The sequence below is a fragment of the Eurosta solidaginis genome, chromosome 4 (assembly GCF_040869045.1).
Source record: "Eurosta solidaginis isolate ZX-2024a chromosome 4, ASM4086904v1, whole genome shotgun sequence".
NCBI classification, from domain to species: Eukaryota; Metazoa; Arthropoda; class Insecta; order Diptera; family Tephritidae; genus Eurosta; species Eurosta solidaginis.
In genome coordinates this window covers 34092924-34108155 of record NC_090322.1, presented here as the reverse complement: position 1 = coordinate 34108155, position 15232 = coordinate 34092924, and the positions used below count along the sequence as shown (strand labels likewise).

The window sequence follows — 15232 nt, the reverse complement described above, 5'->3', positions numbered from 1 at the left end:
CAAGATTTTCTAAAGTCTTTTCTTGCTTTACATAGCCGCCTAAGGTTCCATAATTAACGGTTCAATTGCTGCATGCTATTGATAGGTTGATCGATTATTGTGTATATCTATTGAATCAAGCAAAATTTCAAAATTTTTGTTGTTGTAGTATACAGCTATCAATCTACAGATCAAGGCAATATTTAAGCTGCTTCGTTTATATAATTAAGTTAGAGTCAACAACCTTACAGTTGCCTGTTCAATTTTTGATAAGCTTTCCTAAGTTTCATGCTGTACAAATTTTCGTTACAGAGTTTTACAAGATTGCAGCTTTAAGGCGCCTTCGGTAGCTTTAAGAGCTTTTTAAGTGCTTTAAACTTAAACTGTTCTATTATGTGGCAAACATAGCGTTAACATACCTTTTTCCAAATGTGTGCTTTTATCAGTGGCGGAGCATAAAGAACGTGAAAGAGGTTTTTGGTTTGGGATTTTTGCTGAACGATTTTCACTTCACAGCGGCAGCACTTTTACTTACCTTAGTTAAAAATAAATAAAAGGCTTACAATTTTCATAATATTTCTTTATTTTTTCTTATGAAATATTCACACATACATACATAACTATTTTGATGTAAATAGTTGTATTTTAAATGACATTTTCCTAGTACGATTTTCACATTAAGTTAACATTTCAAAGGATCGACGTGGCTTACAAGTAACCAGCATTAATTTAACTACCATCCATTTGGCTTAAGCTTTCTATAAAACAATGCAACTCTGCAAAAATACTAACGCAACCTTTATCCATACACATTCATATATATTACAAATATGCTTCATGCGCTTACGGTATTCAATAATTTCAATTGTTTTGTAATTAAAAATTTACGCCAGTGCTTTATTATTTATTATAAACAGCCTGTAAGTACGCTATACTTTTGCAAAAGCTTTTCATTGTTTCGGTTAAAACGACTTTGGAGTATTTTCCGGCTACATATAGATTTAGGAGGATTTCTTGAATAACACATTACACGTATGTATCATCTAAAGACAGGCTTGTTGCTTTTATTTTTTTATGTTTACTATGAATACTTTAAATATTTTCTTTTTTACGATTTTTGATATCTTTTAAAATTTTGGAGTATTTTTTGCTTATACGCTTGCTCTTATCTTAATACCTTTTAAGTCAAATTATATAAGCGAATAAAGTTATCTTTAGAAGTCCAGCTTCTTTTAGAGAACTCACATCCATTAATATTTGTTTGTGATCCACTTAGCAAATCGTGGTATACATTTAGGCTTTCGCACAGTTGAAACTCACACTTCGTGCTCCTAATATTAGGCTATCTTATAATTATTTATTTTTTAATGTTTTATCTTATAACAATTAAGTTTATTTACCTTTTGAAATTTCCCTATAGACTTATTTTTTGATTTTTAAATTTGGTTTCAAAAACGTCGACTTTTTCTCAAAAACGTGCAACTAGAGTATCATGTATGCTTGTAATAAATTCTAAGCTACAGAGCTCTTCGCTAAATTCTAGGGTAGGAAGCTTTAGAAGGATGGTCCGAGTTAGTGGTATCTTCCATTCAAGCGATTATATAAATTTCTTCTTTGCATAGTTTTAGGCGCTTCCCTATTGAGAAGATTAATTACTCCTAAAGGTGGATGAGCTTAGTGCAAAGAATATAGCTCCATATAGTTCTGCGAGTATTGAGACTTTATTTCTACTTTAGTTTACGGCATGCTATTTTTAGGTTGAACTAACCGGTCAATAAAGATCTCACATATACTGAATGTGTTCTTAGCGCTATTTTAACTTTTCCTACAAACTTGCAATACTTACAGCGTTAATGCCGACCAGCCACTGAAAGGTTATTTGATGCTACCTACCGGGATCTTTTTGTGCCTAGAACTTTCGAATATTTCCCATCGATAATATATCCTACAGGCTTATTTTTATATATTGAGTTGTGCATTGAAACTCCGTTCTTCAGTTACAGTTTTTTTCTGGACAGGCGGGCCTCTGATCAACCAAGGAAGGTAGGCTTGGCATTACCTCTTGCCTGGTGTCGAGCAACTTTTAGTCTCTTATTGGCATGAAACGCTTACCCAAAATGACTAAGGTACAAAAGTGGAGTGTTGAAGGGCATTGGGGAGTTTCTGCAGTGCCACCGAGTCAAACTACTTTACTCTCAATTGCAAAGGTTTTTCAAAACACACTTGTACTTTCCTTATGGACATTTGTGTTTTAGATCATCTAAGTAATCGCTAGTATGCCACCACCTCTTGTCCGGTGTGGAGAAACTTTAGCTCAATTGTTGAAGCCGGGATCTCAACCAAACTACCAATATGTACCATAGCTCATCTCCCTTATAAAAATGGGATGTTGAAGGGCACCGCTCAATAGAAGTTCCTGCGTAGCGGTTAAATCAAGTTACTCTACCCTAAACTGAAGCACTTCTGCAATTACAAAATTAATAGCAGAGAATTGAATCATGGTTCATGTCTACCTTATTCGGAGCTAAAGCTTAATATATCCGCTTTTCATCTAGAGTCACCAGAAGCTATTGCTTCCTTTTAAACATTGTATGGAGACTATGCTGTCTCCGGGTATTGTTTTCAGTCATTGCGGAGCTTAAACCCGATTTTCATGAATGAATTTAAATAGTTCTAACCTAGCCGCGAATCTTTTTTCAGTCTGCACCAGAGTACCCATTTTTTTAAAAAACCTAGTTAAACCTAACTTATACCCTAAGTTTTAGTCTGCCGCACGATATTTGAGATATTGATGCCTATTTACGACAAATCTCTATTCCTTCGAATGTCGATATCAGTGTTGCCAGGTGATGCAGAAAAAAGAAGCTAGATTGGCAAAAAAAAAGGTTAGAAAAGGCTAAATTTAGAAAAAAAGAAGCTAAAAAAAGGCCAGAAATTTTTTGGTTAATTCATTAAATTTTTTTTATATTTTAGCTTACACATTTGTAAATAAAAACTTATAAACATAACTTAAGCATAACTTCCTGTTTCAAAACATATCAGGCACATTTTCTTTGACTAGCACATGCAATTACTTTAAATGATTGCATATGTGTATATACATAAAAAAAAATATTACAAACTAATTATTTATATAAAATATTCCCCGTCTGAAGAATCAGAAGAGCTTAAGTCTGGGTGTAAAGTTTGGCTATTTACCATAGATATGAGATCATCGGTAATTTCAAAGTCATTACAACATTTAGATAATCGTTTTAACGAGCATCTATTATTAAGCAGCGCATTAAGCATTTTAATTTTTAGTTTGTTCCTTAATTTAGTTTTCAGAATTTTCATGCCACTAAAAACTCTTTCAACCTCCGCGTTACTGAGTGGTAATACTAAAAAACTAAATATGTATTCGACAAGTTCTAAAAAAGGAGGTTCGTTTAATGCATTTCTATGTAAATTCCATGGTGAAGTGTACATGTTTCCATTGTATAGTTATAAGTTTTCGCCACTGCAGCTCTATTAATGCTATTTGACTTGAAGAATAACTATACTTCTCTTTTTCAAAGTAAGAAAATACATCTGGCTTTGAAATTTTCAACGAATTTTCAGCAGAAAAAGAATTAATCTTTTGTAGAGAACTCATATTATTAGGTATTAGGTGTTCACAGGAACTATTGAAATTATTTTATTTTAGAAATTTTTAAAAATACATTCGGAGTAAAAAAGGCTAGAAAAAAGTCACGAAGCTAAACACAAAATTTCGAGGCTTAATGCAAAAAGAAAAGGCTAACCTGGCAACACTGGTCGATATCTAAATATTTCCTAAAACCGTGACGGTAATCTCATAATGCGTTGCGATTTCCAACGCTTTTCTCGCCTTACCTTTTACGCTCGTGAGTATTTAATAACGCAGCATCCTATTTCGACTTCGTGAGTCGCTTCTTATGAAACATAGCGCGCAGAAATGAGAATCACACATCAGGCATGTGCGAGCTTTCAACGCCGACGTTAGGCGTTTGCTTTGAACTTTGTAACGCTTCGGGAGACTCTACCTCAATTATTGCTTCAGCACTTGATTTTTCGTCTCGTGCATGTTGTTCGCTATGTGCACCACTTTCTGCTTTCGTGTTTTCAGAGTCGACGCTCGCGCTCAATGCTATTTGCTCTGTTTCATTCGTGTTGACCACATTCGCATCGGCGTCTTTGTCAATTGTTACTTGCGAGTGTATTTGTACGACATGCACTTGTTCTAACTCCACGCCTTCGCTTCTCATACTATCTGTTGCGGTGAGCAGCGTAGGTTTGCTCACTTCTGCATCCGACTGCTCTTCAATTTCTTCACTCAAATCTTTCGCCAAAGTTTCACTACGTATCAGTTTTCGTTTAGTGTTATTGCCGGTGTGGAGCGCGTTTGTTGATGATGTCGCTGATTCTGGTATTGGCATGCGTATATCATCGTCTACAGACTCGATGCGATCGAGTTGCTGCGTATACACGCGTCCATTGCCACCTTTGTGTGGCGGAGCACCAGAAACACCAGCGCTAGTTGCACACTTTGATTTATTACCATTTTTCTTACCAGCTGGCACGTCATCTAGCGCTAACTTTTCCACTTTGTGTCCCAACTTGCTGGGCTCCTCTATATGCACAAGCACGAAAGGTAATTTTAACGAGAGCTCTCCACCCATGCTACTCAATGTTAGCTTCACCTTAACATAATAGGAAACATAAATAGCGAAAACATTACGATCATCGCCCATAACGCCAGATACACCATGTCCGTGATAACCGGTGGGTTGTGGTATACCCACTGCAGGGCTGGGGCATGGATTTAGCGCTTGCCCAGGCGCGAGTATAACATTTGGCGAGCGTATAGCTGAGGCGGCAATAACACCATGAATTTCTTCTGGTTCGGTGCTACGTTGTAGCATGTCTTCGAGCGCAATCCAATTTTTGGTTTGACCGCGTGCTGGTTTTAGGACGATAGTGGTGTTTAGCGTGCCACCAGGTGGTACTGTACGATCGACGGGCGAGTTGGTGTCCGAATCAGCGACTATATTTTTGAATTTGCCATTATTGAACATGCAGACGTCGACGTGTTGGATGGCGCAAACCTGGAAGGAGAAGTGATTTCATTGATAGATCGATAAAGGAGGATTTAAAGTTCATTTTCGTAAAATTATGTACACGTATACATGTTAAGCATAAGGAACCCGTTATCAACCCGTTAAACAAGGCCAAACCTCGAGAAATTCACCTCACGCGAAACTATTTACTCAGCGAGGTCAAGATTTTCGGCATTAGATTATCTAAATACTGCCATGGGATAAATTCAGAATCTCATTTCTTGCATTTCAAAAGTTTCCATACAGAGCAGTAGAACTCATTATATCAAACCGATAGAGAAGAGTATACGTAGGCCCGTTATAATGGGACTGATGGTGGGAACTTTTTCACGGTTGAGGTAGAGCCAGATGGAAAGAACTGCAGAGATATTTGTGGCAGTTATCTAGCCATTGAGCTCATTGGCCATTGTTTTGAACTTTGAAGTGAATATAGAAATGCACGACCGGCTGGTAAAGTACATATCAAAATGATCTCGATGATGGAGGAGTAGACTGATACTCCTCTAACTACTTGAACCTATTCAGCAGAAGTTGAGCAAATAACAAGACCTGTAAGGGGATGGGATATTTTTGGAGAAGTGTTACCGATTAACGCTTAGTGTAACTCGACAACAAAGGCTGGGGAGCACTCCTGCTGTTCGTGAATCTATAATTGTCTACGCACATTGACAGTCTATTAGTCACACAGCCTATTAGTCAACGCGAGGCCACTGGCGATAGGATTAAGGTCGGTGGCACATTAATACGGCTCTGGCCTTAAAGCGTGTTAACTCCTAGACTGTGAGTTACGTCTATGTGCCCTCCATGACAGCTCGAAAATGACGTAAAACTTTAGGAACAAAGCTAGGCCTCGTTAATCACCCTGTCTGTGGTCCCCAAAAGTTTTGGGGAGTGTTTCGACGTTGATGGTCCTTTGCTGGATATAGAGACGGCACGTTCTGGTAACAAGCACCATTAGTTAACATCTCGGGAACGATTTAGTATGACCACGTTGAACCTTCTAAACTATGCCGCCCCCACCGCCTAGTTCCAAGTGGACCTTAGTGTCGCCAGAGCCTCGTCTGCCAAAGAACTGGGAACTCGCCATGGGTAGGTGAGTGAGGTGGACAATTGTTCCGCCTACCACACGGATGATCCTCGTTTCACTCCCCGGGAAAAGCAACGTCAACATTTTAGAACCAAGTTTTTCAATTAGTAAACAATTTTTCTAAGCGGGGTCGCCCCTCGGCAGTGTTTGGAAAGCACTCCGAGTGTATTTCTGTCATGAAGAGCTCTCAGTGAAAATTCATGCTGTTCGGAGTCGGCTTTAAACAAGTAGGTCCCGTCCCGTCAATTTGTGGGAAAAACTTCAAAGAAACACGACGTGAATTGGAAGAGCAGTTCGGCCCAAAATCTCTTCGAAGGATATCGCACCTTACATTTATTTATAAATCGCGCTGGCAGGCTGTCCTGTAGAATCCTACTTGCTCTTTCAATGACATGGAATGTAATCCAGTCGAAGCGGGGCAAGACTAACTTCAAGCTTCGACTTCTAGGCTTTCCTCACGAACCTCCCTCTAAGGCTACGGTATGTATGTTATGCGAAGCCCATAAATATCATAGTGAGTCTGAAGTGGCCTTATATTCACTAGTTGGATTCTCTCAGTTAAAGGTCCCCTTTGGTAACAAACACTGGGCTAAGAAATGTAGATACACTAAGGAAAGGATGGCACTTAACTCTTCCGGAGATGCACATCTTTCTTCAACATAACTTTACCGGCTTACTTTGGATTCAAGTATTATGCCAAGACATATGGCTTTTATTTTTCACCTTAGCTCTTATTTTGACCCGCCTATAGTCCCAAAGTGCCGATTCCATGAGTTCACTAACCGTTAGAAAGAATTTATCAAAGGTAAAGACCAAGATTTTTGCGAAGTGATGTAATGCGAACAATATGAACAATATCTTATAGCAATCTTTGCCCCAACGTAGTAAATAGGTTGATAGTGAGCGCAGAGAAGTGAACGAGATAAGGGAGATCACTTTTTTTTTTATTATTTTTAGTTATCACAAACCTAAATACTTCTGTTCAGATTTGTTGATAGCACCCTCGTTTAGGCCCAACGTCTACCTGAATAAGATGTTTCGCATTTAAATTCAATTAATGTTTGTTCACATAGTTTGCAGAACCGGTAGTTTGGTTCCGAGGAGAGCAGAGTTGCTTTCACGTTCAACTACGCAGATGCCTCGTCTTTGTTTCAGGGAATTTTGGTCAATGCAGTCATTTGATCATCATCATCCCTGTTTCACGATAGCTGAAGCCAATTGGGAGTCAAGTCTTCCTCTATCTGCCTCTCCCAACTTTGTGAAGGATTGGCAAGGACCTCTCCGATACATTGGAAAACATACCATTTTCTTTAACTTAATACTGGAGAAGATAATTCTAGCAGCAGAACTAAACAATTGATGTCGGGTGCTGCTAATATTGATATTATTGATTTTAATAAACGCGCCGTCAGTTATGCCTTCCCTGGATTGGATAAAGAGGGAAAGAAGTGGATCTTGCGGTAAAAAGGGACAAAACGAGTACATGCTGTTGTCCAAGAAAAAACGGCACATTCGTGTCTTGGTAGACGCGAATAACTCTTGCGATCAAGTGCTACTTTGGACTCAATAGACAAATATCACGCTCTACAAGTAGCTCATCATACCTGTCCTGATTTATAGCTCGGAATCGTGGACGGCGTCGAAAAAATGAGAGACGCTTTTGGGAGTGTTTCACGAGAAAAGTCCTTTGGAACAGGAATGGGTCGAAGGAGGTATAGTTATGAGCTGTATGAGCTTTACCCAGATCAGACAGTTCATAGCATTCAGTGTGACTATGGCATTACTGAGGAAGGGAGGAGAACTAATCCTTCCTGTTTTCATATTTCTAAAATGGTACGTGTGAGCTGATCGATGTTCAGACCCTTAGTTGACTAGCCTACTCACTCGAGGCCAAGCAGTTTACATGACCTCTCGTTAAAGAACGTCAGGGTGAACAAATGAAATGAATTCAACGGAAATTTCATGATGAGTGGTGGCTTGTAAAATCAAAATAGAAAAAAATCTAAGCATGAAAAAGAAACAAGGACCAAAAAATATGTTAGCGAAAGGCGAAAAAAGGAGGAGGGATAATAAAAACCACAAAATAACGCCCTAACATGCAGCGAAACATGAAAATAAAATGTCGTAAAAAGTCGTCTTAATAACAATACGTCAGGATAAACGAAAAAATTGCACGTCGAGGGGGAAAGCGACCAAACACACAAAAAGACCCCCACCACCAAATTCGCCTGAAACAGCAGTTTTACTGAATTTGAATTACAAAATGACGACCAGCGAATGTATAAATGCTGCGGTGATGTATTGTGATATTAGGGTGCTCCAAAAAAGTTTGTATAGTACTAAAGTCCCGGTCTCCGCAAAATACGAGCGACTCCTTCGCGCCCTTACGCGAACGAAGTATTCTGAAATTATATGTTGGTATGCTTGTGAGGATAGAAAATTTCTCCAAATCAGACTGCAGTGCGCCCCTATAGCGTGTCTTTCTCTTCAAAATACTCGTCCTGTCTTGAAACCCTTAAAAATTCAAGCATTTGCTTTGGAAAAAGTCAGTGTTATGCTAATTGCTCTGCCTAGAGTAAGCGAAGATGTCTTGCTATTCTCCGGGGGATAGCATCGCACAATGCGCTCAGCAGTCTTATCCGCCATATCATTGAAACGGTAGAGCCACATGGATAACATTTCCAGTGCATGTGACTCTTGAGCCTGCAATTGGTTGTATGAATATTTGTTAACACTTGTAAGTCATTGTATCCCCAACGGGAGCTTTGAATTGCTGACTTGTAATGCTGGGCAAATGGCTTGATATAACTTCATCTCTCCTAAACGTCTAAGGTGTTAACTTTGGGGGACGCAAACCTTTTAGATAGCTCGTCCGTTTTTTTCTTTTCCATCCATTCTCATATATCCATGGGCCCAATATATGTAGATGTATACTTCTCCCTGTGTCGATTCCTTCCGGGAACTGTCCACACTCTCAGGAACTTTTAGATATTTTGCTATGCGAGATTATTGCCTCAATTGCTGCAGGTTTACAGGTAGAATGTCCAGAATGGATTGCTTTCAAGCCTGCCGTTATGCTAAACATTGCTAGCCTGCAGACCCCCTCTACTTTTTGAGGCAGATTTTTTTGGTATGGCAGTCCAACACACAAGGACTCCAGAGTACATAAAGTACCACCGAGACATTCTTATTAATTCTCTCTTCCACGTTGAGCGACAACCTATTGTCCAAAATGATTCATAAATATTTTGGACAACGTTTTTCCTATTGAGTCGCCCCTCCTACATTAGGCCTTACCCGATTCGGAAGCTTATACCCTTTAGTAAACAAGACCATATCCGTCTTAAATACCATCGGGAAAGGTATGATGAGGGACTTATAGAAAGTGAACTTTGTTCGGCAAGAGACCATTTGACTCTTCAGTTGCCTATTCAGTGCTTAATTTAATGTCCTTACGCTTTACAATGAAGCATTATTTACAAAGATTGGGCTACAAAGGGAGAAATTATAGGGATTACCCTATTTAAATGAATTTTTCTTAATTTTTAAAATCATTAGAAAGAAATGTTCAAATATTTTGACTTTCGATTTACCGTATAATTTAATGGACACCCCTAATAGTGGAAGTGGCAAAGAAAGAAACTCGATACGGCATACAAAAATTGAATCAACAAACACTACGATTACATATTTCAATTTTGCTTCACACAGTGTAATGTAATTTTTTTATTTTGGTTTTTTGTTGATTTTTGTTTTTGCGAAATACCGAATATTTCAATAAATGTTCTACAATACAAAAACCATATAAATTGTATGTTAATAAAAAGGCAAGTTCATATACGTGAATCTAATTGGTATATATCTTGCCGGAATTTCACCGCTCACTACAATAACTCGCAAATCAAATAACTCAGTTTTGATTCATAGTCCAACCATTAAACACAAGCTTAGGATCGAGTGAGTAACTACTCGCTTTTAAGTGATGAAACTTCAAAACTTCTATAGTTACTAGTGAAAGAAAATTACTTAAAGTTTGAGTCAAAGTCGAGTCAAAATGTCCCACCCGTCATTATTGAATATCTAAATTGAGAAAGTAATATTTTCATTCATGAAAATTATATCCCATTCAGAGTCATATTTCTTCCTGAGTCATATATATTTTTAGGGTCATATACATAAGTGTTAGAAATAAAAGAATTTTGTCGCCCAAGATAATTATTCTAAAAAATATAACTTTCTTTTCACATCATATTACCTTTAAGATGAATCATATTTGATACTTTGCGGAGCGCGTAAAGTAGTAATGTTTCATAATGACACTTACTTAAATTCCCAAAGGAAACAATTTCTATGTTACCAGTCTAATCTAATTGAAACTGTTTTTGGATGTTCACGAAGAAGCGGCTTTATGTAGTAGATCAATTCCATATAAATGCATGTGATTCATGAAAAGGTTTATATTTCAGCAGTTGCTCATATTTTTTCCATAAACTATATTTAGAGCTTATATCGATCCTGGAAGCAAGCAGACTTCCAGTTCGTTATTCACATAGGATTCAGATAGGCCAAAATTCTCTTCGGATGTATGTCGTGCCTTACGCTTTTACGACCGAAATATGCTCCTTAAGCTCAGATTCTTACATTTATCCGTATCAAAAAATTGTGAAATCACGTAGAACTCGTCCTTAAGCGTTGCGTCAAATATTTTTTATATCCTTTATACAAAATTATTAAAAAAAATATTGTGGCGAACATTAACATCACTAAGTGCTACTAGCATCTCTAAGGTGATACTAAGTAAATAAAGGCACAACAACAATAAGCAAGGTGCCACCCACTCTAAACAAATCAATCATCATTTATACACATACATACAAGGTAAGGGAGAGATACTCACAAAAAAAAAAAAAAAAAAAGATACTCACAAACGCATGTAATCATCAGCCGAAGTAGTACTCACATATACACACGCATATGTCTACAAACTACAAATATACATGTATATGGCTGGTAACCAAGCATGAAGTCGCGAAATTACTAGGCCGTAGGACAAATGGGTGAACGAGGAAAAAAAAAAGCAGCGCAATCTGAGACATGACTAATCAGTTTGATCAAAACACGCTTTTAGTTGCGAAGTATAATTGTGCTACTCCAAAAGTTGTCCATTTTGCAGTAGAGAATATTACAGTGATTTATTCAACAGTTTAGCGATTCGAACGTTAGCAGAGGGTTTCAGTATTACAGATTACAACTCAACCTGTCAAATAAAATATCGATTGAGTTGTCTAGTCTAACAACTCTTTGTGGCATTACCGTTTACAACCTTGTGTTAGTGTAGTTGTCAAAGACGTCAAATCTTACAACTGATTACTAGCAGTTGTCTCATACAATTTTGCAGTTGTTTTGAAAAAATGTAACGTTTTACACGACGGTTCACCACCTAATTTTTAACAAAATTTTTAAAAATTGGTATGAAAAGACACGTTTCGACCTCCGATTCAAGAAACCGAAAACAAAAATTTAAAATTTAATTTCTGTTATATCATTTCGGTTCAAATTTTCATGTGGTTGTTGTATTTTGCCAGATTTTTTGTACACACTAATGCAGAAAGGCGTTGGACCCACCCAGGGTTATTTTTACAAATCGCGGCCAAAGGCCGCCAATGCAGACAGATGTTCTGTGAAAAAATACTGTGGATCGGACCCTCTCGGGCCATTTTGTGGGTTTTTGTAAATATTTTTCGACAGAAATAAAATTTCTAATTTCCGCTTTCGAATCCTAAAAACAGAGATCGAAACGCGTTTTTTGATACCACCTTTGTTAGATGGTGCACGGGCTCACAAAACGTGACCAAAGAAAAGCAAAAAATTTAAAGCCGGTAGTTAAACCTTAGTTCGGATGCAGCCAAAATAGGTGAAATTATGCGAGCGTGAGTCCCATTGATACTAATCACTACTCCTGGGAATCCTGTTTTAGAGTAAAATACAATTGTTGCTATTTCGGTTTAAATCCACTTCGCACAAATATGCTCCTCAATAATATTTAAAACCAGCCCAACACCAAAATCATTTCCACAGCATATTTGATAGCTGCCGTCAGCAAGGTATCGGAGTGTGGTGCATAATTTTAAAATACGAACGCGTATGCAGAAATGGTCCTTAATTTTCTTTAGTAATGAGCAAAATGCTTCCTTTCAAATATACAAAATAACTTCATGAGAAGCTCATCATTTGTCATTTAAACACTTTCTTACTTGGTGCTTGGTAGTTCCAAGGGATTGGAATGATCATGCGAATGTTTTCCGTATTCGCGACATGTCAATCACCAACATTTTCGCCATTATAAAATAGATTTTCATATAATGTCCGTTTTGCTTTTATTTTGTAAATGCTCCTCCTCCACAAATTGATCAGCTGTTCATTTATCTGTCAAATCATCACTTTCTGAAGTTGGCAACTCAATTCAACTTCAACTGAAATAAGTTGTAATTCGTAATACCAAACAGGAGTTGAGTTGTCGTAAAGTTGAGTTGTTTTAATTGCAACCCAACTAAGTTGAGTTGTAAACGGAAATAGGGGCATACGACTCTTTTTATCCCCGGAACTTCTGTAGCTTAAATTTAGATGTTGGATCGCGTTTCATAACTTCTAAAGACGGTGCCCTATGCATTTATGACTCGCATGTAGTTTATAAGCACGTAGTTCACAAGCTCACTAGTACTAATGGCTCATATTTGATTCAGACCCTATCGTATGTTTTATAGCTTAAGTCAAAAAGTATTTCTGGAATTAATATCTGTTACACATTTCGAGGGTTGTACTTATTTAGCTTTCCAGATTTATTTCATCTTAAGACCGACCCATATACTTTAAAGACACATATGATTCGTTAGTTCTAAAGATCATGTTTTTATATATTTCGCACACTTATCTATATAATTCAACAATTTTGTGGCTAATTCAAATACTAATACATATTACTTAATTTGGCTCTCTTAAAGGTGTGAGATTGGTTTTTATTTCCTACTAAGGTGTCGTATTGGCTGGTTTTCTGAAGTTTTTAAGTACTTGATACTCTCATCGGCCGCGGATATTCTGTTATTTAAATATTGGTGTCACAGGGAATTTTAAAGTTTTTTTATTTTTAAAGGCAAATATGTGGATTAATCAAAAGTTCCAAGAACAATTTGAACTAAAATTTGAATGGCTCATATTTGACTCAGATGGTCTTGTATATCTCATTCATTAAAGTCTTCTATTTCTTTAGTAAAGGATTCAAGGGGTTGATAAGCGCAATTCACAGCTTCCTCAACCCAATTCTCAATCTCACCTGCGCGAGGCGAATCCTGTTAAACATATGAATGTATCATATACATATTTAGCAGGCGAGGCTTTGGCGACCCTAAGTTTCTCATATAATTAGAAGGGTGGGTGGGGTATGGCCTAAAAGGTGGTAATTTGGTAATTTTAAATCATTCCCGTGATGGTCGGGCTAGTACCTTAATTGCTTAGTGCTTGTTACCGAAACGTACCGCATCTATATCCGGCAAAGGGCCACCAACATCGCTAATACTCCCTACGATCGTAGGAGAGTTTTTTTTTAACGCTACAGCAGCAACAACAACAACATCAACAACATTTATTAAGTTATTAAATTTAAAGTACGTTTTCTGAGCCTAAACATTTTTCATATTCAGAAGTCATATTGATCTCTTTTTGGTGTTACTTCTGATTCGTAAGGTACGAAAAGGAATTGGATGATATTTTTATACTCAGTTGAGCAGAGCTCACAGAGTATATTAAGTTTGATTGGATAACGGTTGGTTCTATATATATAAAGGAATCGAGATATATATAGACTTCCATATATCAAAATAATCAGGATCGAAAAAAAATTTTATTGAGCCAAGTCCGTCCGTCCGTCCGCCCGTCCGTTAACACGATAACTTGAGTAAATTTTGAGGTATCTCGATGAAATTTGGTATGTAGGTTCCTGAGAACTCATCTCAGATCGCTATTTAAAATAAACGATATCGGACTATAACCACGCCCACTTTTTCGATATCGAAAATTTCGAAAAACCGAAAAATTGCGATAATTCATTACAAAAGAGAGATAAAGCGACTAAACTTGGTAGACGAGTTGAGCTTATGACGCAGAATAGAAAATTAGTTAAATTTTGGACAATGGGCGTGGCACCGCCCACTTTTAAAAGAAGGTAATTTGGAAGTTTTGCAAGCTGTAATTTGGCAGTCGTTGAAGATATCATGATGATATTTGGCAGGAACGTTACTTCTGTTACTACTCATTAACACCTTTCATTTGATACCCATATCGTACAAACATATTCTAAAGTCACCCCTAGTCCACCTTTATGGCGATATCTCGAAAAGCCGAACACCTATAGAACGAAGGCCCACTCCCTTTTAAAAATACTCATTAACACCTTTCATTTGATACCCATATCGTACTAACAAAGTCTAGAGTCACCCCTGGTCCACCTTTATTGCGATACCTCGAAAAGGCGTCCACCTATAGAACTAAGGCCCACTCCCTTCTAAAATACTCATTAACTCCTTTCGTTTGATACCCATATTGCACAAACGAATTCTAGAGTCACCCCTGGCCCACCTTTATGGCGATATCTCGAAACGGCGTCCACCTATGGAACTAAGGATTACTCCCTTTTAAAATACTCATTAACACCTTTCTTTTGATACCCATATTGTACAAACAAATTCTAGAGTCACCCCTGGTCCACCTTAAGGCGATATTTCGAAAATTCGACCACCTATACAATAACCACCACTTCCTTTTAAAACCCTCATTAATACCTTTAATTTGATACCCATATCGTACAAACACATTCTAGGGTCACCCCTGGTCCACCTTTATGGCGATATTTCGAAACGGCGTCCACCAATAGAACTAAGGCCCACTCCCTTTTAAAATACTCATTAACACCTTTCGTTTGATGCCCATATTGTACAAACAAATTCTAGGGTCACCCCTGGTCCACCTTTATGGCGATATCTCGAAACGGCGTCCA

The 15232-nt window shown here is 37.6% G+C and overlaps 1 protein-coding gene across 1 annotated transcript in view; it reads right to left on the bottom strand.

Moving 5' to 3' along the window:
• Positions 1-568: 568 nt before the first annotated feature.
• Positions 569-15232, bottom strand: part of LOC137248445 (uncharacterized) — an 81914-nt gene continuing 67250 nt past the window's right edge. The window contains exon 4 of the mRNA XM_067779380.1: positions 569-5084. Coding sequence (XP_067635481.1) covers positions 3942-5084 — 1143 coding nt within the window. The 3' untranslated portion in view covers positions 569-3941. The remainder of the gene's footprint in view (positions 5085-15232) is intronic.